Consider the following 24,409-nt stretch of genomic DNA (forward strand, 5'->3'; position numbering starts at 1 on the left):
GTAGAACACTACGGCAACACCCGGCTGAAAATCAAGCCAAGTCATTAATTTAATGACCATGAAACTAGATTTTGATCTAATGGGAATTTGAACTTCATTCCTTGAATGACTCATGCAATAAAATTAAGTAATCGGGCAATGTAAATAAACAAAGACTAAAATTTTAAGGATAGGCTATAACTATATTAACTATATTATATAATAACTATATTAATGTTTGTAAATAGATACTATTTACAAGCCTATACAATTAGCTAGAGTTTAATATTAGACTCATAAGTTCATATGCCAATCTTACTCTTATTTTGATCATCATCATGTAAAAACAATTAATACGTTGTAGTTTTGTTTATAAATAAAAGTTAAAAAAAAAAAAAAAAAATCGACGGCGATTTATTGCAATATTATTGAACAAAAAATCGTGATGAAATTAAATAAAATTTCGATCTTAACGAACTTGATTAAATAGAGATAAAATTGCGACAAGATTGAGGATAATCATCGCTCATACTGAAAAAAAAAGTCTCTCGGATCCAGAGAGTTAGGTTAAAAACACATTGAATCTAGAGTCCAGACTCTTGAAAACATTGACAAGAAAAAGGAATCTTGATTCAATCAGATTTAAACTTAAATAAAAAAGGAAATCCGCTCAAATTAAGAGGCTTGGTTCTTGATTTAGGCTTAGATCTGATTGAATCAAGAGTATTTTTTCTTGTCGATGTTTTTAAGAGTCTGGACTCTAGATCCAATGTGTTTTTTTTTCCCAGTGTAAAGTCAAAGTATCGCGATATCCCCGTTGAAAAATGCTACTTTTGTGTTGCGTGGTAATTTTCATCCTGATTTTGACTCAAACATTATCCACTTTGCGCCGATGGATGCAGTCCCATCCCGATGCTTCTCTGGCATCGGCCGCGGCACTGGCTCGGACAAAACAACGATCCTCTAACGAAAGAGCGTATCTCTATTCCCACATGAGCCCTGGAAAGCATGTAGTTATACGGAGAAGAGGGCTCTCGTTGCAATTGACATACGCCCTTTCGTCAGAGGAGCGACGAACACAACGATCCGACATTCTGACATGGCAGCCAAACATGTTTAACAAGACAATAACACCCTCCTGTTAGGTCACTCCAGTCTTTCGGCCTTTCATACCGCATCAGATATCCGATCCTGAGCAACGATCCCTAAAATAGTCATACCGGCAGGCAACGTAAAAATAGAGTGATTTTGCAATGAGGAACACTGATTCGGTGGTTACTTACTATTTCTGGCAGATTTTAAAAACAACGCACTGTACTACCGTGCTGAGGAAGACCGCCGTATGAGCGTTCAAGAGTTTCAAACTTTCCCTTGATGAAACATGTATTTTTGACAAAATTCATGCATGTTTTCCCTTGAAATTTTCAGATATTTTAGATTAAATTGCGTACACAATTGTCCGGAAATTTTGGAAAATAATATTCACAATTTTCCCAGTGATTTCGGTTTTCTTGGTAGAAACTTGGTAACGTCTGAAGGCTTATACGGCGTTCTTCCTCAGCAAGACAGTCGTATGAGCCTTCAAACGTCGCCTTTCCTTCAATAAAATACGAATAATAGGGAAATTTGTGGATATTTATCAGAGAATTTTATTCATAATCAGATTTAAATTACCTGACAAATTTCATGAGAAAATATTCAAAAATCTCCTTATGAATTGAACATTTAACTGAAGGAAATTTGGAAACTCTTGACTGTTCATACGGCATTTTTCCTTAGCACGGCGCTATGCGTCTTGTTAGTTTCCCTACACTGGAAAAATAGTTGCTTGGATATAGAGTCTATATTGAAAAGAAAAACTACTCTTGATTCAATTAGATTTTTGCGTGAATCAAAGGAAACCCGCTTAAAGTAAGAGGTTTGGCTCTCGATTTGAGCAAAAATCCGATTGAACCAACAGTATTTTTTCTTGTCGACGTTTTTCTGAATCTGGACTCTAGAACCGGCCAATTTTTTCCGGTGCATACAAATAGGTCCTATGGTCCTACTTACCTTCGTAGTGGCAGAAATGGACTAAGTTAAGCAGAAAGGAACCATAAACCATATCAGATATTGCCAAATTCAATTGGACAATTTAATTTTTTACGTGAAAATGGATGTGCGGATTTTTGTACAAGTTTCAGTGAATTTTTAGCATAGTGCGAAGCACATTCCTTAAAATTTTCGAAGGAATCCGCACAGAGGTTCTCTTGTAGGAAATTAAATTGCCCACTTAAATTTGGCGATAGCTAATGGGGCTTGGTTCCTTTCTGCTAAATACGGTCCACACTGGAAAAAAAAAACACATTGGATCTAGAGTCCGGACTCTTAAAAACATCGACAAGAAAAAGTACTCTTGATTCAATCAGAATCTAGCTTAAATCAAGAACCAAGCCTCTTTTAAGCGGATTTTGTTTTGATTCAAGCAAAAATCCGATTGAGTCAAGAGTATTTTTTCTTGTCAATGTTTTCAAGAGTCTGGACTGTAGATACAATGTGTTTCTTTTATTTTCCAGTGCAATTGTGGAGGAAGGGGTAGGTACGGCAGGAAGAATTCGTCGTCTCCCATATGAAATAGCATAAAAGCTTTTCAACGTTGCAAAATTTCCACTTCCGAATCATTTTTGAGACTTTGAAACTAGGTGCCTATTGGGAATTTCTAACTAAGAATTTCACCGATTTCTCTTGTAATTACACGCGAGAATCGGAATTATTTCAGAGAGATATTCTGCCGTACTAAGGAAGAACGCCGTATGAACATTCGAGAGTTGCCAAATTTTCCCAGATTAAACAGGTATTTATGACGAAATTTATGCATTTTTGCCCTTAAAGTTTTCAGATATTTTAGGTTAAAGTGCGAACAAAATAGTCTGAAAATTTTGAAGAAAAATATTTAGGTACAACTTCTTCAATAAATTCCTAATTTAGTGGGGGGAATTTGGCAACGCCTGAAGGTTGATACGGCGTTTTTCCTTAGCATGGCAGTTTTGCACAGTCGTATTCTTGCAAAAAAATTAATTGTTTGAGTCCAATTTTGCAGCCTGGAATTAAGTGACATTCCTTCGTTTAAGAAGCATTGAGTTGGATATCAAAAATGTGTAATAGACTAAAATGTGGTGGAGGAGAATCCCAATGGCAACGACCTTTAAACAACACGTTTTAAAAATTCGAGAAAAGCTGTTAAAAATTAATTTTTTAGAAAACCCATTTTGGTTAATTTTTAAAGCTGAATTCACTTGCGAAAAAAAGATTTCAAGAAAAAAAATTATAGTTTTTATAGTTTTTTGTGAGCAGTTTTTACCCAAAAAATTTTAGGTATTAAAAAACTACATTGGATCGAGCAGTTTTGTCACACTTTCTCACTTAAAATTTAGATAGGTCTTTCATAAAGGCTGCAAAAAATACCCAGACAGAGTTACTGAAACATAGATTACAACTGTGTTTCTAAGTGTTACCTTTTTAAAATTCATGTGTTTAATTCGAGCTTTCTTAAAAGTTGTTGATTCTTAGATCACAGTTACTAATTGCTGCTATATAGACTTACATCATCATTTAGTTAATGATAATAACTAAGCGCATGCCCTTTTCAGTCCAGCGTACCAGTTTTCCACTGGATTCACCAAATAAGACAAAAAAGGCTATTTTCCATTAGAGATTAAAGCTTCAGAATACCACATCTTTCACCCTATCGAATAAAGCTAGAAAACTTGGCTTAAAGCAGTAAAATTTTTGTTAAAGACACCAACAACTATGGAAAACCATTCAAGATGAAACAAATGGATTCCATAAATTTACTTCACCAAAGAATCGTCTTTGAAAATTGTGGCTTAAACCAAGAGAAAAGGTTCATTATACTTAAAATTCAGATTTACCCGGAGCATTGTCAGTTACTTTTATCTCATGTCTGCATGCACCATAATGTTTTTGGAAGTTTCAGCCCATGATATAACTGCTCAGCTTGAATTTTACGACAGGAAAACATCGTTGACAGTAGATACTCCTCAGCAACATTGAAACCGTATGAAAGATAAACATGTACAAACAGACTATGAGTCTGAGTGAGAGAGCGCTGGCTAACATAATTATATACATCCTTAGCTTTGCATCTGAAGCCAAGAAAGGAAGGAAAGATGCAGTTTCATTTGCACGACTATCCCAAATGGATACTTGCTTGATGTCATCTCAGCAAGATGCATCTCTTCTCAGAGATGATGATGAAAAGTAGAGAGGTAAGGTTTGATTACAGGTGAAAACCCCTGACATCGTTTCATGTAGCATAGCTATATCATGTTAGAGATGCATGCAACCCAATCATTCGACAAAACCAAGAAATTTTGAGGATGACTTACCAGTTGTGTGGTTTCCACTGCCATTCCTTACGCAGGTAAACAAGACAACGAACAGTACCAATTTTTGCAGGAAACACACTGAACTTTTGATGTGACAAAAATAAAAGCGCCCCATTTCACTGAATCATAAACCGGAGACTTTGAATAAATATCAAAACCAAAAAGGTAAGGGGAGAAGACTCTGCTACACTGTCACATAACACCAGCAAAAGGAAGCGATCCCAAACACTAAACCGTGATGATTTTCGCACAGCTGCGACCGGCACGTCGCCCGATCCGCGAAAAACAATCGCAAGCTAATTCAGACCGAATAATCTTCGCGACTAATCAAAATTTCAAAACGGATGTGCGAATCCGTCGAAAGTGTAAACAACTCACACGCACGGGTGTTTTGGTGGAAGTTAGGTTAGAAAACACACACACATGGAAATCCACGCACTCACACCGATCCGGTCTCGTGACGAAATCCGAATCCCGGCTCAAAATCCGCGGGAAACACCGGCGCGAATTAATTAACTCTGAATCTGATTTGACATCGATAAAAGGTGAGAGATCGAAGAAGCGCGGACTCGCAGAACGCTACGTTCACGCCCGACAACGCAGAAGCGACTGAAAAGCTTTCCGCTTTCCGTCCCGCGGCGCGGGTCAGGACACCTACTACTGCACATGTGCGCCCCAAGTCCGGTCTTGGGTTCGGAATGAAAATTAGACGAGATTCTTCGAGCTTCCGTTTTCTCGTGAAGCGCGCCACCTCACCGTCGAAAGCTCACGCATGGATCGAGCGAATCCCGCGCAAGTTGAACATGACGCCGGGGAGGAGGGGTCGAACTTTCGGCGCACAAGGGATCAGGAAATTACTCATCGATGGATGAAGTCGAAAAATGCCACACCAAGTCACACGCGACCGACTCGGTAGCTAATCAAAACGCAAAGAAGGGGCAAAAGGGCACCGACTCCCCGAAAAAGATTACTCACATCGTCAAGAAAAACGTGTTTAACGCGGTTCAAAGGGGAGTGGAGCGAAAGCTGCGCCGCTCGTGCGCATGCGCATTGCGCCAACAAACGGAAACGGAAACGGCCGAGTGAATGACAAACCGGAACCGGAAACAAATGAGAGAAATGAAGAGGTCACGAAGAAAAGGAGAGAGGGTCGGATGAAAGATAGAAGAGAGGGGAGAAGAGTCAGTACATACCGGAAAGAAAATTTTCAAAATTAATATTAACTCATAAGGAAGAAATTAGCATATTGACGTCGAAAAAATATGTAGGTATGTAGGTAGAGGTCAGGGTGTGGCATGAAACGTAGGTAAGAAAGAAATGAAAGATTGGAAATTTCAGTGAAATATTTCATGAAATTTCACGAGCATTTGAAATATTTTGTATTTTTCAGGGGATAGATATGCAACTCGCACTTAAACTCACAAATATGGAAGAAAGTCCCAATTTTTAAATTTTGCGAAACATGAAAAGGAACCGGTATTTTTCGTTATCTTTCATAAATTTCTGAAATTTCATGAAATACTTATTCTTATGAAATTTCAAGATTTTATTTTTCTTGAAATTTTGCCACCCTTGTAGAGGTACTCCCGATTGTAACATTGTAAAAGTTTCCATACTTTTTAAGATAAAAAGTATCCAGCAATTTTTTTTAACTCCTCTGCAATTTTTTTCTTTTTATTTATTTATTTTTTTTTTACGAATTATTGTTCTTTACTTCTTCTACTTCTTCTAAAGATTGTAAGCTTCCTAAAAGGAAAAAGAAAACCACATCGACTCCCTCAAATTCCCGCTTTTTTTTGTTTCTGAGTTTAAAATGTTGCCAAAGTGTCAATTTTTAGAATTTTCGGATGGTCCTCGCGCGATTTAACGGAGTAGCTCAAAGCTTACTCAAAGTTACCCCATATTTTTAATGACAGGATATCCTGCGAAAGTCCTTTCAGCGTTATTAAAAAAAATACGGACTTTAAATTTCGAATTGACAACATTGACTTCAATGGCAGAGGTGCTGCGCTCTAGGCTGACAGTTGTTTATCAACGTTTGTTTGTATTTACGCCGATTTACGCCTTTGCAAGCGAAGTTTTTTTTTCACGATAAAATGGTTCAACGACTGCTATAATTGTTAAGTTTTTTTATTATTAAGGTGTACTAGTGTGAGAAACTATCTTTGTATCCGTGAATGTTCCATTATTAAAATCTACATCTACAATGGCAATGGCCGGCCAGTCTCCTCGCTATGGGCCCCCTCCGGTGCCACCCATGCGGCAGTATGGAAGCCCAAATTATCCAGTAAGATCATTTTATATTTCTTCAATAATGAATCTATAGTTTTATCCAAGTATTGAAGAACTCTCATCCGAAATTTTCTCTGCTAATGCATCGGCTATCGGCCTTTCACTCACGCTCTTTGTGAACCTTCTCAAAGCGGTTAGCAGTGATCCCAGCGGAGGTGGAACCAAGATTATTTCAAACCCCAATACACGAAAAATTTCGAAAATGTAGGGTTAAAGTCGCAAACTGTAGGTATCAGTTGTCTGTTTTACATTTTGCAGTTGAGTTGAAGCCAACTTTTGAAACTCATTCTGAGATACCATCTTCCGTCCACTTCAGCGCTACCTTGAAAGGTTTAACGATCATCAACCTCAAAATATCAGACTAGATACTAAGGCTGGGTTGAAGAGCGCTTGATCTCTAATATTCATCAAATGTTCATTATAGTTAATTGGTTTACTATGTTTAAGAGAAGTCTTCAAACAAAGTTCTGTCTCATGATATCAGTATAAGTTGTCAGGGTTTTTTTTATCCGAACCATAGCAGATCGCTACAGAATGCAATCTTTTTTTCATCCCGTTCCACTGGCGCGTCCCATGCGGCCACGCTTGGGCCGCTCTTGTGAGGTGGGTTGAGGCCGCAGTCAGGCCGGCTGAATCAGCCCGAATCGCAAAGATCTCGATTCAACGCGTTCTATGCATTCCTTGAAATCCTGTAGTGACACAGTTTCCACACCATATTCTCTGTCCTCACCTTATTATTTCCTAATTTCAATTCATGAATATCAATATTCAGTTAATAACGGTAATTTTGACATTTTGCTATGAACATGAGAGATGATTTTGGTAGAAGCATTCTCTAGTCTTATTTGATGTAGAGACTCCCATTTTGATTCTTGTACAATAAGTCATCTATCAGTTAAAATTTGAAATACATCTGTCCTACCCAGAATGCAATATGGGTAAACTGAAGATCCATCCCATGGGACTGTTTTTTGTTTTTCTTGAGTTAGAAGCTGAACTTAGTAGTTGTAACATTTTCTCTTATCAATATTTTTTGCACATTGCAGCAAAGACCGGGACCCGGGAGTTACAATCAGCAGCCAAACATGATGCCACGTCAGCCACAACCTCCATATAATCAAATGCGTCCACAAATGACACCACCCGTTGGAAACAAAAGAGGCCTTGGAGGTGACCCAAGACCACCTCAGCCTGGAGTTAAAGGGTTTGTATCAATTGCGTTCTAAGAAATCTTCCTAAATTTCCTCACAGAAAAATACTATAAAACGATCTTGCATTTTTTATTGAATAACGCAGCACTGATTGTTTGCATGCTCGTTAATCCATTCTTTAGATTACGTGAAGCGATTGTCAGCCCTGGAAACAAAAAACCTTAGTGCCAAAAAGTTATAAATTGAGTTGTTGATACTATGATGTTGAAGAGTGTTGTTCAAACGTTTTGGTGTACAAACTTTCCAAATATTTTTAACAATTTAAGACAGCAAATGGAGTAAAAACTTGACCAAAACGAAATCAGCTGCAACCACACACATTAACTTATTTGTGCTTGTGTGTCTCAGGACAGCGCTAATTATGTGTGAACTTGCCTCCGGAGCAGGTGAATTGAAAATGAAAATCCGGTGAAGAATTTCAGATCATGACGAATCGGATACATTCTAAACTAAATTCTACCGCCCTGAAACTTAATTCTTGACTTTTTCAACATTTTACCGACAATGTTTTATTACAGAGCAACCAACGACCATTTATACTTCATAATTCTAAAATAACTGTGGCATACCATTTAGAATTCAAATATTCTTAATTTGTCGTTATTATCTATTTTTGTTATTCTAATTTATTTTCTCTTTCTTTTTTTGTTTTGTCTTTGTAATTGACTGCTCTCTGCATGAGCTTGCACTTAGGGAGAGTAGGGTCAGTGCTTTGTATTTTTTCCTTCTCGTATTTTGTCGATAACTCATACATTCAATACACAAAATGAAGCATAATGGTGATCAGGTTTTCTTGTAACCAAACATTATGTGTGGAAGAAGAGTGCAAAGTCTTCATAGGAGTTACTGCATTTTTCCCGTAGATGGCTGTATTTTTTTACAATTTTTAGCGAATTCCAAAATCTTATCAGGGATTTAAACATAGTAGACAGTGTTCAAAACTCACTTTTGAGTTTTAGGAGCCATGTGGCGCATCAAGCCCGATTTTTAGGTGCCATTGAAGAGTTTTTAGGCGCCAAATTGACTTTTTGCCTATATATTACGGCGCATTTAGTGAAAATTTAGACGCAAGATGTTTTCGTAACAGAACTAGTAAGTAGTTGTAACTTGGGGGAGACAAAAGCACAAATGATGAAATCGTGAAGAATAGAGAAAGCTTTCACTTGTGGTGCTGAAAATTTCGAATAATAACCTAATATAAAAATTCAGATTTTTAGGGGCCACGTTGGCGCAGAGCCTTCATTTTTAGGCGCCATGGCCGATTTTTAGGCGCGTCGGCGCCTATGAGTTTCAAACACTGATAGTAGACTAAAATATGCTTTCCGTACTTTGGAAAAATTGGCAACTCTGACTTTATTTTTAACTTATTTTCATTTTTACCTCAATGATTTTGATCTGGAGTTTTTTCTTTTTCTGCATTATTGTAATTAACCTCTCCTTTTTGATCAGCAGGGATTATGCACATGCCAATTCTTCCAGTGGACCACCGATGTCTTCGAAAAAGAAAAAGAAATTGGCTGATAAAATACTACCACAGAAAGTGAGGGATCTGGTTCCTGAATCTCAGGCTTACATGGATCTATTGGCTTTTGAGAGGAAATTGGACTCCACCATAATGAGAAAACGACTGGATATTCAGGTATTAGATTTTTTCAACAATGGGCTTGTTGCAAACTTTGCTACAGCAAAAAAAAGAGTCATTTCTTATAGATTATGTCTCAAAAATCACGATGAGCGCATCGGCAAAGTCTGAAATGCACTCATAACTTCACAATCTGCGCAAAAAATTTGCGGTTTTTTGAGCTTGCCGCTTCAAAAACGATGCTACGGCACAGGTGAACATTTTGCCGTAGGAGTCGTTCCATCGTCAGCAATATTCATCATGGCCGACGCCAATCCGCCAAAACAAGTGTGACAGGACAAGATAACACATGACCAAGATAAGACCAATAACAATCGGCGTGCCTACGTTCATATTTCCCTCGCCCGCCTCAATTGACCTTGATCTCTCCTCAAATTACGCGCAGAACTGCGGAAGCGTCGGCCATGAAGAATATTGTCGACTATGGAACGACTCCTCTAGCAAAATGTTCACCTGTGCCGTAGTATCGTTTTTGAAGTGGGAAGTTCAAAAAAACGCAAATTTCTTTCGCAGATTGTGAAATTATGAGTGCATTTCAAACTTTGCCGATGCGCTCATCGTGATTTTTGAGACATTATCTATAAGAAACAACTCTTATTTTTGCTCTAGCTAAAGTTTGCCACAGGCCCATTTTCAACCTCTCTTGGACTGATGTTTATTACCAAGAGTTAAAGTTACGTAAAATTTTAAGGAGCAAAATATTTCATTTTATTTTTTTTCAAATTCCTCTTGGTCAATAACCCCTCAGTGCATTTCAGCTAAACTAATTGTCGGCTTTGAAATATAAGCATTATGATCTAATACTAGCAGGTGTGGCGGCTGGTCTCTCTATTTCTGTTCCTTAATCTCTCTCAGTCATCAACAAAACTTAAAAAATGTATTGATACTAAGCCAGAAAGCAGCTGTCATGTTCTATCAACCCTTCCTAAAAATCTGAGGATGTGCCAGAAATTTAGAATCTGGAAAATTCTTGCCTCTGTTTTTATTTTATAATTAATTACTCTAGCCAAGATATCACAAGTTTGATTAACATGTAAATCAGTCAGGACAAATGCATTTGTTTTTAAAATTTTAATTCTCGAGAAAATCACAAGAAACATGCACATGCGTCATTCGTCTTCAGAAGAGGACATCAGAAAGTTAATCAATAACTGTAAAAAAACTGACTGAAACTTACCTGCGGATCTAGTTAGATCGTAGAGATTATTGAAAAGGTATCAATCAGCCTCTCCCTATTTTTACAAATTTTACAGTCACTCCCACAAAGATCCTGCCAAAAAGGGTTTCAACTGTGGTAAAGACATCACTCTCACTATAATGATTCAAAAGAATGTCCCTCGTATACGCCTGTGATTCTCATCACTGACAATCCAAGTGCCTCTGAAAATCTCACTAAAGAATCTTGTGTGTTTTTACAGGAAGCTCTTAAGAGACCTATGAAACAGAAGCGAAAACTCAGAATTTTCATATCAAACACTTTTTACGCTGCTAAAGAACCAGGCCCAGAAGGAACAGGCGAAGAGGGCAGTGTTGCATCCTGGGAACTGCGAGTAGAAGGTCGGCTCCTCGAAGATTCCAAAAGCGATCCAAACAAGGTGATTATTGTAGAAGTCAATTTGATATTATCTTCAAAGCAACTATTTACCAATAACGGACTAATTTTCAGCCCTCAGTGTTATTTTGTTTCAGCTCGTTTGCTGATAATATGAGAGGCTTGCCCTCTTATACCATGTTTCTTTGCTCATTTTGAACTCTTTCCTGCCGTAGATTTGAGATAACTATAGAGAGAGTATCTAATATCAATATGTTTTGAAGATTCCCAGAATTGCCTTCAGAGAAGAAAAATCATGCAAGTTTTTAGGAATTGATGATGAGTGGTTTTCCATTTAAAAAATTAAGTATTACAGGAAGTCTGCAACGTTGCAGATGTAGATATATGGTTTCGGAGTTTCACTGTCGATATGTGAAACATTTTTAAATGATGAGATGGAAATGCATGCCTTGAACTGAAATAGCAGGAACCCTTGTAACCTTGTCTAATTTTAGATAGACCATTTTGAAGTTTTGATTATTTAGCCTTTTGAAGTTCATCCTCGAGTTAGGTTACACGCACACAGCTCTGAAAGTAATGCAATCAAATTTATCCACAATTCATTCTTAATGACTAATTTACTGACACCAATTACTTTTGTATCTCTCGACTGTGTTATTAAAATCATGAAAATTTAATGTTCTCTGTAAAACAATTTGATAATTAAGTCTGCAAGATACGTTGTGAATACATTATCGGAAAATATGAGCCAGGATTAGCTTCTATCAAATTGCAGAGAAGTAGCTGCAAGGAAGCAATAAAGGAATTCTATGAACTCAAGATGAGAACTATTGAGAACACACTATTTCCAGATTTCCACCCTCGCTTATGCATACATTTTTATCACTATTTGTCGCTGTTTTAAATTAAATGTCTACCACAAACTGAGTTTTGAGCTGCCTAATTTTTACATATTTCTGAGTAACTTTTTCTTAAAGTCATTGTGGTTACAAATCAAAAAATTAGCTTTGGCTTGGTTTATCTAGTTTTTCAAGTGAAACAAAAAAAAAAAAAAAATGTGGCCAAACTTACTCTTGCAAAAAAAGCCTAGTCTGCTTTAGGAAAAGTTAAAAATTTTATTCATTCTATAAATTAATCTGTTTTATGTTCATCCAGTTCCAGCTGAAACGGAAGTTCTCATCATTTTTCAAATCTCTTGTCATAGAATTAGATAAGGATTTATATGGTCCCGATAACCACCTTGTTGAATGGCACAGAACGGCAACGACGCAAGAAACTGACGGTTTCCAGGTTCGTATTTAATTCTATAAAATCCTTAGAAATATAGGAAATCAGTTGTGTAACAAACACTCAAATGAATTATTTTCTCTTTGAAATTCTCAGTACTATCGCAAATCTTCATTTATTCACAAGGAGTATGCAAAGAATCACTCACTTTGCTTCCTCAATACAGAGAGATGGCAATTTTCATTTTTTTTTCCATTTTTAGGTAATGGCTCTTGCTTAACCAGAGGCTCCCATCAAAAACTTTAAGAGAATCTAGTTTTACATTGTTTTTCATGAAACTAGACACTGCATTTGATTCGATAGGTATTAGTGTTGGGGCGTGGAATTGATGTCAAAATGTTGGAACGTAAATCCAAATCTGCTAATTTTCCAAAATTTCAAAATTCGCGCCACGAAGCCGAATCTCGAAGATTCTCAAATATCGATATTGTCTCTCGATATCATCAATCTCAAATTTTGACTTGTCCCAGAATGTTCTTGAACAGTAAATATTGGTATAAATACTTGCCGCGTCAAGATATTGCAACCAGTATTACCTGCGTAATAATGAGTAAGAAAAAGTACTTGGTTTCTGAAAAGTGAAGAATTCATCATGGATTCGGATTCTAGGACTCAAAAGTTAAAATTTGGGATTCCGATTCGGGTAAATTTATGATTCAACTTAAAGCAAATAGGTATAATATTGCTCTCAACGAGTGTATTATCATCTTTTTCAATTTTAACTAATTATTTTCTACTAGTTTGACAAACCTAAATCATTTATATCTAAATTTTGCATGCCTAAGTGAAATATTGATCGAATTTCATTAAAATTTAAGAGATTTTTTCAGTAAGGACTGATTTCTCTTTTTAATCATCTCTCTTGCCTCTCATAATCTTTATCCAGTAATGTTTATTTCTTGGAAAATCATTTTAATATCATTTGATAATATTTTGAAGTAGAAGAAAATTGAATATCTTAGTAATCATTTTACTTTTGCTTTTTTTTAGGTGAAACGACCGGGAGATAAGAATGTGCGGTGTCAAATTCTTTTACTTCTTGACTATCAACCTTTACAGTTCAAATTAGACGCCAGGTTAGCGCGACTACTTGGTGTACATACGCAAACTAGACCTGTTATAATAAGTGCTCTTTGGCAATATATCAAAACTCACAAATTACAGGTGCGTTAATGCTCTCCTTCATTGGGTATTTTATTGATTCATCAAGTATTCTCACTGTCAGTTTTAAATACCGGTGTATCAAAGTACCTTACAAGCAACTCCACAGCATCAATTTGGAAAAGACCGTTATACAAGGCGCAAATTTAAGCATTATGATACATGATTTCTCATCAAAATACGACGAAGAACACAATTTGATCCATAAATTTTATTGAAATCAACTCCTTACCTTTTTCCTTAACCTAATGAACGTTTTTTCTCGCATAAATTCAAACCTCCTGCTCATTTAAAAAACCAGAATCGACTTGAGTTGAATTGCACATTAAACGTTTATGTATCTAAACTAGTCTCTGTGGTATAAAATTATGATAACCTCAATCTCCGGGCTTCAACTCAGCTGTTGCTCATTGTTTACACTTTGAACAACCCAGAGCGGAGAAGTAATACTACTCTATTAAGGAACCCTCCAAAATCGTTGTATGTAGTGCACTATTTGATTAACATAGACTTCTGTTTTCTTTTGAGGGGGAAATTCAAATTTTTTGTCACCAATGCTAAATAAAATTGTCTATAGCTTGGCCAATAATTAATTTTGGTAATTTTTGTCATGCGCAGTGTGTTTTACGTGAAATTTTGCTGCAGAAACATTTACTAGAATGCTTAAAGTAGTACTTTGTCCTGTGGTCCATTAATGAACATGGAATTCGAATTTTTTTCAATTGGTGCCTATGAAGAAACAAGTTAGAGCCGGAATACTGACATCACATTTAGATGTCTCATTTAATATTTTTATAGAAATTTTAGCCAGCAGCAGTTATAAAGTGACTTCATAACAACTTCATGGAGTTTACTTTAAATAAGTTTACACACTTTTAGACTGCGACAGAAGATCCGCCATCTTCTCTCTTGCATTTACTTTACCAGTAAAAGTGATGTCAAATGATCTTCCATCGCAGGCTAGAAGTGTGTAAACTTATTTGGCAAGGGCTCTAACCTTTTCAAATCAAAGAATGTATGTGTTTTTAAAGAATTATACTTGGGCCTTATAAGATTTTCATCTTTCTTGTTTTAGGATAATCATGAACGAGAGTGGATTAACTGTGATAAATACCTTGAACAAATTTTCTCTTGCCCGAAAATGAAGTTTGCAGAAATCCCTCAGCGGCTAAATCCCCTACTCCATCCACCAGACCCAATCGTTATCAACCACATGATCAGCGTTGAAGGCACTGAACAGAAACAGACGGCTTGCTATGATATCGATGTGGAAGTAGATGATACGCTGAAGCAGCAAATGAACAACTTCCTTCTCTCGACGGCAAGCCAGATGGAAATCCAGAGTCTTGATAACAAGATTCACGAGACAGTTGAGACTATCAATCAACTTAAAACCAATCGCGAATTCTTCTTGAGCTTTGCCAAGGATTCTCAGCAATTCATCAACAAGTGGATTATTTCACAAACACGGGACCTGAAGGTAAGCCTTGTTATTTTTTGTTAAATGTGACAGATGGACTACATTTTGCAGTTGTAAAAACTGTTAAATGGCATCTAACTTTGGACCTATCTCCTATTAAAAAAACTAAATGAAAACTACATGAAACCGTTGCCTGAATCCACCATGCAAAGATAGTTTCTGTTCAGTTCTGTTGAATTAGTCATTGTATGTTCTTTTAAATAGTAAAATCCAATGAGAAGCAGTCTTTCAGTATGAACTCAACTAAGTCTAAGGTCATCAGTAAGGTATTTTTTTTCAAAAATATTTAAATGAATTCCTACATATCCATAATTAAAGTCAAGTTTCTTTAAAAATTTTATATTTTTTTTCTCTTTTTTTCAGACGATGACGGATGTTGTCGGAAATCCAGAAGAAGAAAGGCGTTCTGAGTTCTTCTTCCAGCCTTGGGCCCAAGAAGCTGTCTGTCGGTACTTCTACACTAAGGTACAACAAAAACGGGTTGAGCTTGAACAAGCCCTGGGGATTCGGAATGGTTAATTCTCTCAAAATTCTTATCAGATAGTACAAAAAATTGCTAATTTCTCAATCCCCTGGGCGGAGGAAAAAATGAGAAGAAATTAGAAAAATTGAAAAACCCAACCTAACAAAACTCATGGATCAACAACAAATCTACGTAAATTTCTATGTGCAAAGCTCACAGACCTGTAGAAAGAAGAAAACAACTCTCCCGGCAGTTGCTTGAATTTTTCAAGTATTTCAGAAACTGAACTTGCTATTGAAGATGAATATTCCAGTGGGTTTAGAAACAATGTTTACGTGTATCAATAAAACAAAACCTCGACGGGAAATCAAAATCAACAAGATGGCCATCTCCATTTTCTGGTTTTTTTAGTTTAAATTATACAGTATGTTACCTTGAATCGCTAGTGTTAAATGCATCACTGCACAGAGACCTACCAAACTTAAAAATGACTTTAAAATTTTGTTACGCACCAATTATTTGCCAGTAAATGATTTTATAGAGGAGATGCGTCTCGGCAATTCCAGCATTTGCAGACCTTGGTCGAAACGATTCTCAAGCATAAAGCAGCCCTTGTTAAAACCAATTGTCCTTACTTTTAAATTTACCGGTAAGAGAGGAGTAATACAATTCTAAAGTTATTTTACATTTTTAAAGTTTTGAATGAGATGTTAAAAGTTTTTCACCTTGTTTTTGGTGCATCTAATTTATCATCGTCAAGCAGGTTTCAAGTTTGAACCAATTCACTGTTGAAGAAGTGTTAAATTTTGAAAGTTTCAGTCATAGAAATCCATGAAATAATCATACAAAAATTTGACTGGATCCCTGAAAAGAGACCTTATCTTTTGAAAGAAAATTTTCCTTAAATTTTTGCAAATGAGTGGAGGAAAAAAAGCTGGAAATTTTGGCGCAAGTTTGACCCTAGAATCTCAAAAATTGAAGGAGATATTAGTCCTTAAGTCCGAGGACAAATTTTTTAGGCTGTAGAAAAAGAAGATTTAAGTTTTTGCTAAACGTCAAGGTCAGGTTCCCTTTTCACAGATCCAGTCACCAATTTAAATTCTTCGGCATAATACAGACAAACGAAATTACCAGGGTTGTCATACTGCTGTTTGTCAAGCCTTCAAAACTCTGCTGATAGGGAGTATAAAGTTATAGAGGACTTTTACTGATGACTATTGGAGTTTAAAAATGGCGAATCTGAGCTTTTGCCGTGTTTAACTGTTTTATATATCATGCAGCTTTAAAGACAGATTTACAGGGTAACAATGCACAGATCAGTTCTAGCAAATTGTATAAATCTGATTGTTCCCATGAACAAGAACTTTTAAGCCCAATTCATACTACCAAACTTTTCATACGACAAAATTGAACGAAAAGTTGGATGGAAAGTTGGACACAAATAAATTTGATTCAATTACCGTCGCAGTTTGATATCGCCATCAGCCTGCGGTTTGCGAAGATATAGCTTTGGCTCATGTCAGTCAGAAGATTTCGTTCCAACTTTCCATCCAATTGGCAGGAAGTTGGATGGAAAGTTGAATGTGACGTCACATTCAAGTTTCTGTCCAATTTTTCATAAAATTGTCGCTTTCTCTCGTCGGTATCACACTGTCCAACTTTTCATTCATCATGATTGAACGAAAAGTTGTATGAAAAGTTTAATGGGATGAAGTGGGCTTTATGATGCAAATTCAGCCGACAGTGGTCTCGTGGCTGCATATTTTTTGGGGATATTTAAGAACCCTCTCAGAAATTCCAATCATCAGTTCCAAATGATGGAGACTTTCTTTGATTTCATTAGCTATTTGTTGCTCAAGACAATCAAAGGTAGCTTTCAAGAGCATTGGCCAATTTTTAATTCAAGTGATTTTTAGTTCTGAAGTCTTTGATACTACGATTCAAAATGGTAGGTTTCAAGAGCATTGGCCAATTTTTAATTCAAGTGATTTTTAGTTTTGAAGTCTTTGATACTACGATTCAAAATGGTAGGTTTCAAGAGCATTGGCCAATTTTTAATTCAAGTGATTTTTAGTTTTGAAGTCTTTGATACCACGATTCAAAATGGTAGGTTTCAAGAGCATTGGCCAATTTTTAATTCAAGTGATTTTTAGTTTTGAAGTCCTTGATACTACGATTCAAAATTCTGACTATGGATTATTCCTGTTATTGCCTGCGGATTCGATTTTCTAATAAACAGTCATATGGAATTAATCAATTATCCCATTAAAACCTTTATCCAAATAAGATAAGATATCTTCTTGTTGAATAAAATTAAAATTTTATAATTTTGTTAATTCTTCTCATCTTTACATTGAAAATCAAACATTTTTTGTCCTATCTATCAGCATTTAGTTTTTATCACCTTTGTAAAAGAAAACATTGTTTATCAATCATCGTTGAGTGTTTCATCGAATGATTGAGTTATTTGTACAAATTGTTCAATAACTTGAGAGTTGACTCTCTGTCTATCGTAATATTTGTCGGTGTGAAGATAGCTTGTCGATTTCGTCAAGAAGTGTGGTGCCAGTCCTGTTTATAATCAATGTAAAAGGTTTTTTTTAAGCTTGATAAAAATACTTTTTCGAGCAGATTGTTTAATAATGAAGTTGCATTTAGTTAAGTTCTACGAAATTTCCAGTGTTCTTAGAATTTTTAAGTAAGATTTCTGTGTGAATTCTCCTGTTGCACTTGAAAAAAATGCAGGGTTATATTACTGTCATTCTTTTCTTGACGGGTAAATATTAATGGTCATCATAAAAAATTTCTGCGGTTTTCTTTGAGAAATTAATTCCTTTCAAGAAGCAAGTTCGGTACGAATCTTACTATCTGACAGCTTCAATTCCACTTGAATTCGTCCTTTCCTGCACAAAGGAATGCTACTCGATTACTCGTTTTTAGTCTTTTTTATTAACATTCTATTTTTTATAGAGGAATCTCCCATGAATTAGTATGAAATTTTTTATGATTTTGCTCAACATTGTTGAGAGAAGATTTAAAATTTTCAGTCGAATTCGTTCGACTATTCTCCCATGAAAAAATGAAATGTTTGCAGAAATACTGAAGTGGCAGAGTCGAGATACATTTCTTTGTGCCGGGAAAGACAAATTTTACAGCATTTGTAAATTTAATTACGAATGTTGGGCCTGTCTAGGCACCAAATTTTGAAGGAACTAATTTGTATTTGCCGAAGAATGTTATAGTACAGTATAGTTACATGTAATCTTAAAAAGAAATGTGAATGAGTACTGGCTACTCGATGATACCTATTTGATCTTCTGTAAGAGGGAAGAACATCACCTAAAATAATCTCTTGCCTTGTGTTTCTAATCCACAGAACCGAAAGGCTTTACGCTCAGGAAAAATTTTCTTTCTGTAAGTTTTAGTTTTAAATCCATTATTTTTAAGTATATTCCCTGTAATATATTGCTCAATTATTGATTTGAGAAAAGTTCAAAGAGGCTCTCATTCTTTGGTCCTCTCAATGACCTCAATTTTTTTTTTTTTTCCCCCTGTTTGTTTTTCTGTACCAAATGCACATTCTCTTGTTCTTCTCAGGAATTCAGACTGAGGGAAATCGCGCTGAAAAGCTAAAGCCTTGCCACTGACAGGTTTTGTCTTTTTGTTCTCAGGGAAGAAAGGCTAAATCATTACAATACCTCAGGAACAATACTACTTAAGTCCAATTCCTAAGATTTCACAGAGAAAGGACTAAACGAGAATCTGAAGTAAGGAACATTTGAGTAGTCCATTCTCGGATTGCCAAAGTAGAGCTTTTGTGCCAAATCTCAAAATCAGTTCATGAAAAGGCGATGCTGCATTCTGTTTGGCCTTACAGGCTACAGCATACTCAGAAACTTGTATGTCGAAATAACATCGAATATTCAGCATTGTTCCTCACGTAACAATTTGTTCAAGGCCAGAGCAATGTTTTAGCCTTTCTCTCCTTTGCAGGTGTTGGCGCAGTGTATGAGCCAACTCAAAGTGACCATAATCTCATTAATTATTTTTTTGAAAATCAAATTGTACTTTTAGCTGTGAATATTTTTTTAAAGTTTGATGTGAAAATCCAATAAATGTTTCTCAACAGAACTTTGGTCTCAAAATTTCCCAACCTCCCCTTCCCTTTTTCAAAAGCAGCAGGATTCATTCAGTGTCATTGAGCTCCTATCAGATAAATTGGCTGTTCTTTACTTATGATGGTCGTGCTAGTCAAGCAATTTTATGCGTTGGTACACTAAAGTGGCTGTGCTCATAGTCATTACAGAAAGGTGACAGCACAACCATCTGTAATCAGAAAGTAGAAAACTACTAATTTACCTGATACGAAACCTACTGCTACTGTATCAAAACATTCACTTTTTACTGATGAGTTTCTGACCCACATAGCACAGAATATTGATATAATACTACAATAGTACTGACACGTCAGTAGTGTCAGTATTTATAAAATGCTGATGTATCCTGATTTAATATTATATCAAGACTATGCCAGTATTTATTAGTTACTGATTTGGAGCTGTCAAAATATTGTTACAGTATTGGCCGAAAAGGTTGATTTCATATGGAAATCAGGGTTATGACAAGGTCATCAGAACACTGCAGGACACCGACAATATGTATGCATTACTACCTTAACACTGACACGTCTGTACACTCAGCGCACTCTGTCAAGTAGATATGAAAGTTCAGACGATGGCCGTCATTTTCATAGTACTACACATGTATTACATTTGAAACATGAATTACACAAGTATACAAGTATTGAATATTATAAACCACTTACTTGATGTCCTGCGACGTTTAGTAGCGTAAAATACCCGGACGCCCTCAGGTGGATTTGAACCCGAACCGTGGAATTCCTAGCCCAGTATTCTGCCATTGAGCCACAGGGAGCTGATGGTGTTTCGGGTTAAAATCACGCCTGTTAAGGCTGTTATAGCATGCATAGCATCAGTGCGCGGCTCGACTTTCATCATAACTTTGATTAACACCGTGTTTTCTTAGGCTTCTTTTTCTTCCTATATTTTTTTTTCATTTTTTCGTGTTAATTTCTTCTCGTGTTATTTTTTTTTTTTACCTCGTCAGCATTGACTCAATACTGTTGTTTGATATATTGAAGGTATCAGTGTTATATTCATGCTGACGCGGTATACCTTTTAACCGACAATCTTAATATCATACTGCATTAGTGTTGGTGATATCATGTCAACATCCAACAATATGTATCAGTATTGACATAAGATTCTGTGCTATGTGGGGAGCAACATGAAGTCATAGAGAAAATACAGAGGGTGGTGGCAAGGCAGCCATCTTGAAGATTGGCTGTGACGTACGAAGTGCACGGACTGGCGCGCGGTTCCAAAAAAAGTACATGTCATGATGGAACCTGTATAAAGACCTACATCACCACTGAATCTAACATTGAAAGTCATATAATTGAGCATTAGTTACCCTGACTCCAATTTCTGCTTTTTTGACTCACGAAACGTAATTTAACATGGTTATACCTTCAAAACGGGACGAGTCAAGATAAAAGTTGTTATTATATGAAATATATATTTTTAACTTACAAATTATTTTCAATTACAGTCAAACGTTGATAGAACAACATATTGAAAAATAAAAAGTCAATACTTAGTTATGAGTTTATAGAGCTAAAATAAATGGGAACCTCACAATCTTTCCCGCTATTTTTTAAATTTCAAAGAGGTCTCGGTTTTCTCTCGATCTAATCAGAAGGGCGACTTCATTTTTAGCTGTGACGTAGAAAAGTACATTCCTCCGCTTGCCACCACCTTCTGAGTTTCCTCTATGACATGAGTTATCAGGTATGATGATGCAATGTGATAACACCAGGATACATAGTTCACGGAAAGTTTTATTAGAATGTAGTATTGTAATCAGTAAAGAATTATAACAAAATGATAGAGGTTCTCTGCTTTTATAAAAGACACATACACTGATAAATATTTACTTAAAGCATTTAAAATTAGACTTAGCAAATATTTATGCACTGCATTTCTTCGAGATGGCTTTCCACAGATATTGTTGGTATATTAATGGCCACCATATACAAACAACAAAAGTTGATGGTGGTTATTCTCAAGAAATCGAAGAAGAGTAACGAGAAACTGATTGCGCGATGGAAAATCCTTTCTAAGTTAAAACTAATTACTTAAGAAATAACAATGGCTAGAATAGCTCAGGGACAAAAAAGAAAAAAACAACTTATTTGGTAGGAGGCCATGTCCACTGGTTTGGCGGGGGTTCTGAGAGAAGGGGTTCCCATGGTCTCCATGCAAGCATATTACGGGCTAGATGTAATTCATTCTCTGCTTGTACAATCAGTTCTTCTGCCTGACCGCAGCCGATCTTCGCCTCGATGTCCTCAACTCTTTCAGTCTGAAATGTAAGAAAATAAAAATGAAAAAAATCCAATTCAGTAAATAATTCCTGAGGAATCAATTTTAAAGTTTTTTGATTAGTTATATTCAAAGGTCTGATGTGTTAGTCGAAAACACTGCTGAATTTGCCGACAGAATGGCACTTGAATTGGGTGGGGATACCAGGCAATCAGAGATAGGGTTGTGGCACTGGGTTAACTTTTAAAAAAATTGACGGATTAATCTGAACCTTACTAAGATATGAAGACAAACAAATTTGGCATTTTTAATGTTTGGAGGCTGAACAGTTGCATGATGGAGATTTAGCAGGTGTCTGAAATTTAATGAATTTCGTGTTTAAGTGGAAACCACTGGAACACGAGGTTACCCTTTGTTGATAAATTGAACAATTATTGGAGGAGATGTGACATAATGAGCTAATCTGCTAAAATACATGTGTTTAAGTGTAAAATGCCGGCAGATGATAGGCATACATTTTACCAATTATAAATCGATGGTGTAAGTCGGCAATCACATAACTCGGTCTGCTATGTCGCAGACTTCCTGTCATACTTTATTTTTTTAACGGAAAACTACTTAACGAAAATTCTTCAGAACTGCCTTCGATTTTTCTTCTCTGAGCGAAGAAAATTCTGAAAAAACTTCAAGGAATGATGTAAATTTGTTCTCCTTTGAAAAAATAATATAGAGGCGGAGATTTTCAGACACCGCAAAAGAGTTATGTGATTGCCGACTTACACCGTCGAAATCTATATTAATACTATTTTCCATCACAGGAAAAAATTATAAAAAATACTGCACGATCAGCACTTTAAGCACTTTCAGTTGAAGCAATGAAAAATTTGTGTCCAAATTCTCCATTTCCTGCATAGCAAAAGAATGGAAATACTTGAGGGTTATCTCTAATGACTTTCCTATACTTAATTTCAGCCAATATCCTTAGTCAAGAAGTGTTATAAAGAGAATGCAGCCTGTTGCATCTACTCAACTGCTCCCTGCAGAGACTTTTCTACAATTCTAAACGCATTTATCATAGATCAAGACCACAAAAATATAGACAGCTGAAATGCTAAATCAGTTAAATCAGAGGAGAAAATAACTATTCCGACTGGCAAACCAGTTTTTTCTTCGAAGACAGAGCAGCCAGTCAGCTACAGCGGTATGTCAGTGGTATAAAAAGGGAATCGGAGTTGCTGAACTAGAATCCACAAATATGAGGTACCCACCGATTGGACAATTGCATGTCTCTTCTCTATGATTTCACGAGTATATTTTGGATAAGCAGCATTTGGAGGCATCTTGTCCAAAGTTTTCAGAATCTTGCCATATAGCAACTTCAGAGAGTAGTGAGGATTGATGGCAACTTTTAGCCCTGTGAGGTTTGTTGTCTAGAATAAAACAGAATTAAAAGGATAGAATCAAATTATCATTAAAGTAATATTTATATTAGAGACAAGGTGAAGAGTTAACCTTGCGGTTAAAGTTTCCTAAGACGTACCGGACAGAAACTGGTATTCTGGAGGAAGATAAGCAAAATACTGAAGGATGACATCTGCAAACCAATGAAGAAAGCAAAGTAGTCTTTACATGAGCCAAAAAGGCTAGATTTGGTTCTGATCTTTTTGTCTGAACCACATTATGCACATTAATGTGTGACGTTAACACCAATTTCAGTCAAAATGACTTTGAAATAAAATGTATTCGTAGTATACGTCTACTATCAACTGTTACTGTTATCTATCTCTTGAAAATTAAGTGCACTTTGTTTATAAGATCAAGAATTTTTGCCCTTATTTTCTCAGTAAATACAGCAATTGTTAAGTGGAGGATCCGTAATTTGATGATGACAATTGAATTGGCGGATGCGAAAACGTCCGATGTCCAATACAGTGTTTCAAATTTGAGTGGACGATTTTGATGTAACTTAAAGATGCAAGATGGTTTAAGGCATTAGGAATGTAGAACAATTTTATAAATAATCCCCTTAGTATAATTAAACATTTACAAAAGAGATCGATCTTGTTCATCAGTGTCGTGGGGCAAAAGAACCCTGCAGACCCTGTATTGGACAACGGACATTTTCACATGAGTCGATTCAATTATTGACTGTAGTATAGATGCTTTACATAAGTTGCAGAGGAGCTGTTTACTTGAATTTAACGCTAGGCACCACATGCTGCTAGTGCGGACAGAATTAGCTATAAAAGAAAGGCGAAAGATATCCAGTCGATCAGTCGCTTGAAGGTTACCATCTAATCTGGGCAAAAACAGTTAAAAGAGCGGCACAAGGCCTCAGAAAATATCATCAGGCATAGGATAAGTATCCTCAGGTGTCCTTAATACATGAAAAAAAAGTTACTCACTTGTTTTAAGTATTTATACGAAGACATTTCTGAAATTTAAAGATGAGGTAGCGTTGCGTTATCACAACTCCACAACATAACCTCTTATCGATGTTTGGCATAGTAGAACATTGATGTCAAGTATCTTTTTTATGCGTGGAATGCG

The 24,409-nt window shown here is 36.1% G+C and overlaps 3 protein-coding genes across 4 annotated transcripts in view; 1 reads left to right on the forward strand and 2 right to left on the reverse strand.

Annotated features, from left to right (window-relative positions):
• Positions 1-5,056, reverse strand: part of LpR1 (Lipophorin receptor 1) — a gene marked incomplete in the record, with an annotated part of 731,049 nt that extends 725,993 nt beyond the window's left edge. The window contains 1 exon segment of the mRNA XM_072305525.1: positions 4,368-5,056. Within this exon segment, the coding sequence (XP_072161626.1) occupies positions 4,368-4,482 (115 nt within the window).
• Positions 5,057-6,377: 1,321 nt separating this feature from the next.
• On the forward strand, positions 6,378-19,586 carry LOC109033732 (brahma-associated protein of 60 kDa). 2 transcript variants are annotated; one of them, XM_019046484.2, is made up of 8 exons: positions 6,378-6,654; positions 7,706-7,863; positions 9,320-9,509; positions 10,931-11,107; positions 12,220-12,354; positions 13,342-13,515; positions 14,588-14,992; positions 15,356-19,586. In XM_019046484.2, exons 1-8 carry the CDS (start codon positions 6,574-6,576, stop codon positions 15,509-15,511), a joined length of 1,476 nt encoding a protein of 491 aa, XP_018902029.1. In that variant the 5' UTR covers positions 6,378-6,573; the 3' UTR covers positions 15,512-19,586. The 2 variants fall into 2 exon arrangements, with proteins under 2 accessions (XP_018902029.1, XP_018902030.1); XM_019046485.2 differs by having other exon boundaries at positions 6,380-6,654; positions 9,323-9,509.
• A 1,769-nt stretch (positions 19,587-21,355) lies between these two features.
• On the reverse strand, positions 21,356-24,403 carry ND-13B (NADH dehydrogenase (ubiquinone) subunit ND-13B). The gene is made up of 3 exons (XM_019046487.2): positions 24,265-24,403; positions 23,128-23,289; positions 21,356-21,899 (listed from the first exon to the last, which is right to left on the reverse strand). Exons 1-3 carry the CDS (start codon positions 24,289-24,291, stop codon positions 21,726-21,728), a joined length of 363 nt encoding a protein of 120 aa, XP_018902032.1. The 5' UTR covers positions 24,292-24,403; the 3' UTR covers positions 21,356-21,725.
• Positions 24,404-24,409: the final 6 nt, after the last annotated feature.

The sequence above is a fragment of the Bemisia tabaci genome, chromosome 10 (assembly GCF_918797505.1).
Source record: "Bemisia tabaci chromosome 10, PGI_BMITA_v3".
NCBI classification, from domain to species: Eukaryota; Metazoa; Arthropoda; class Insecta; order Hemiptera; family Aleyrodidae; genus Bemisia; species Bemisia tabaci.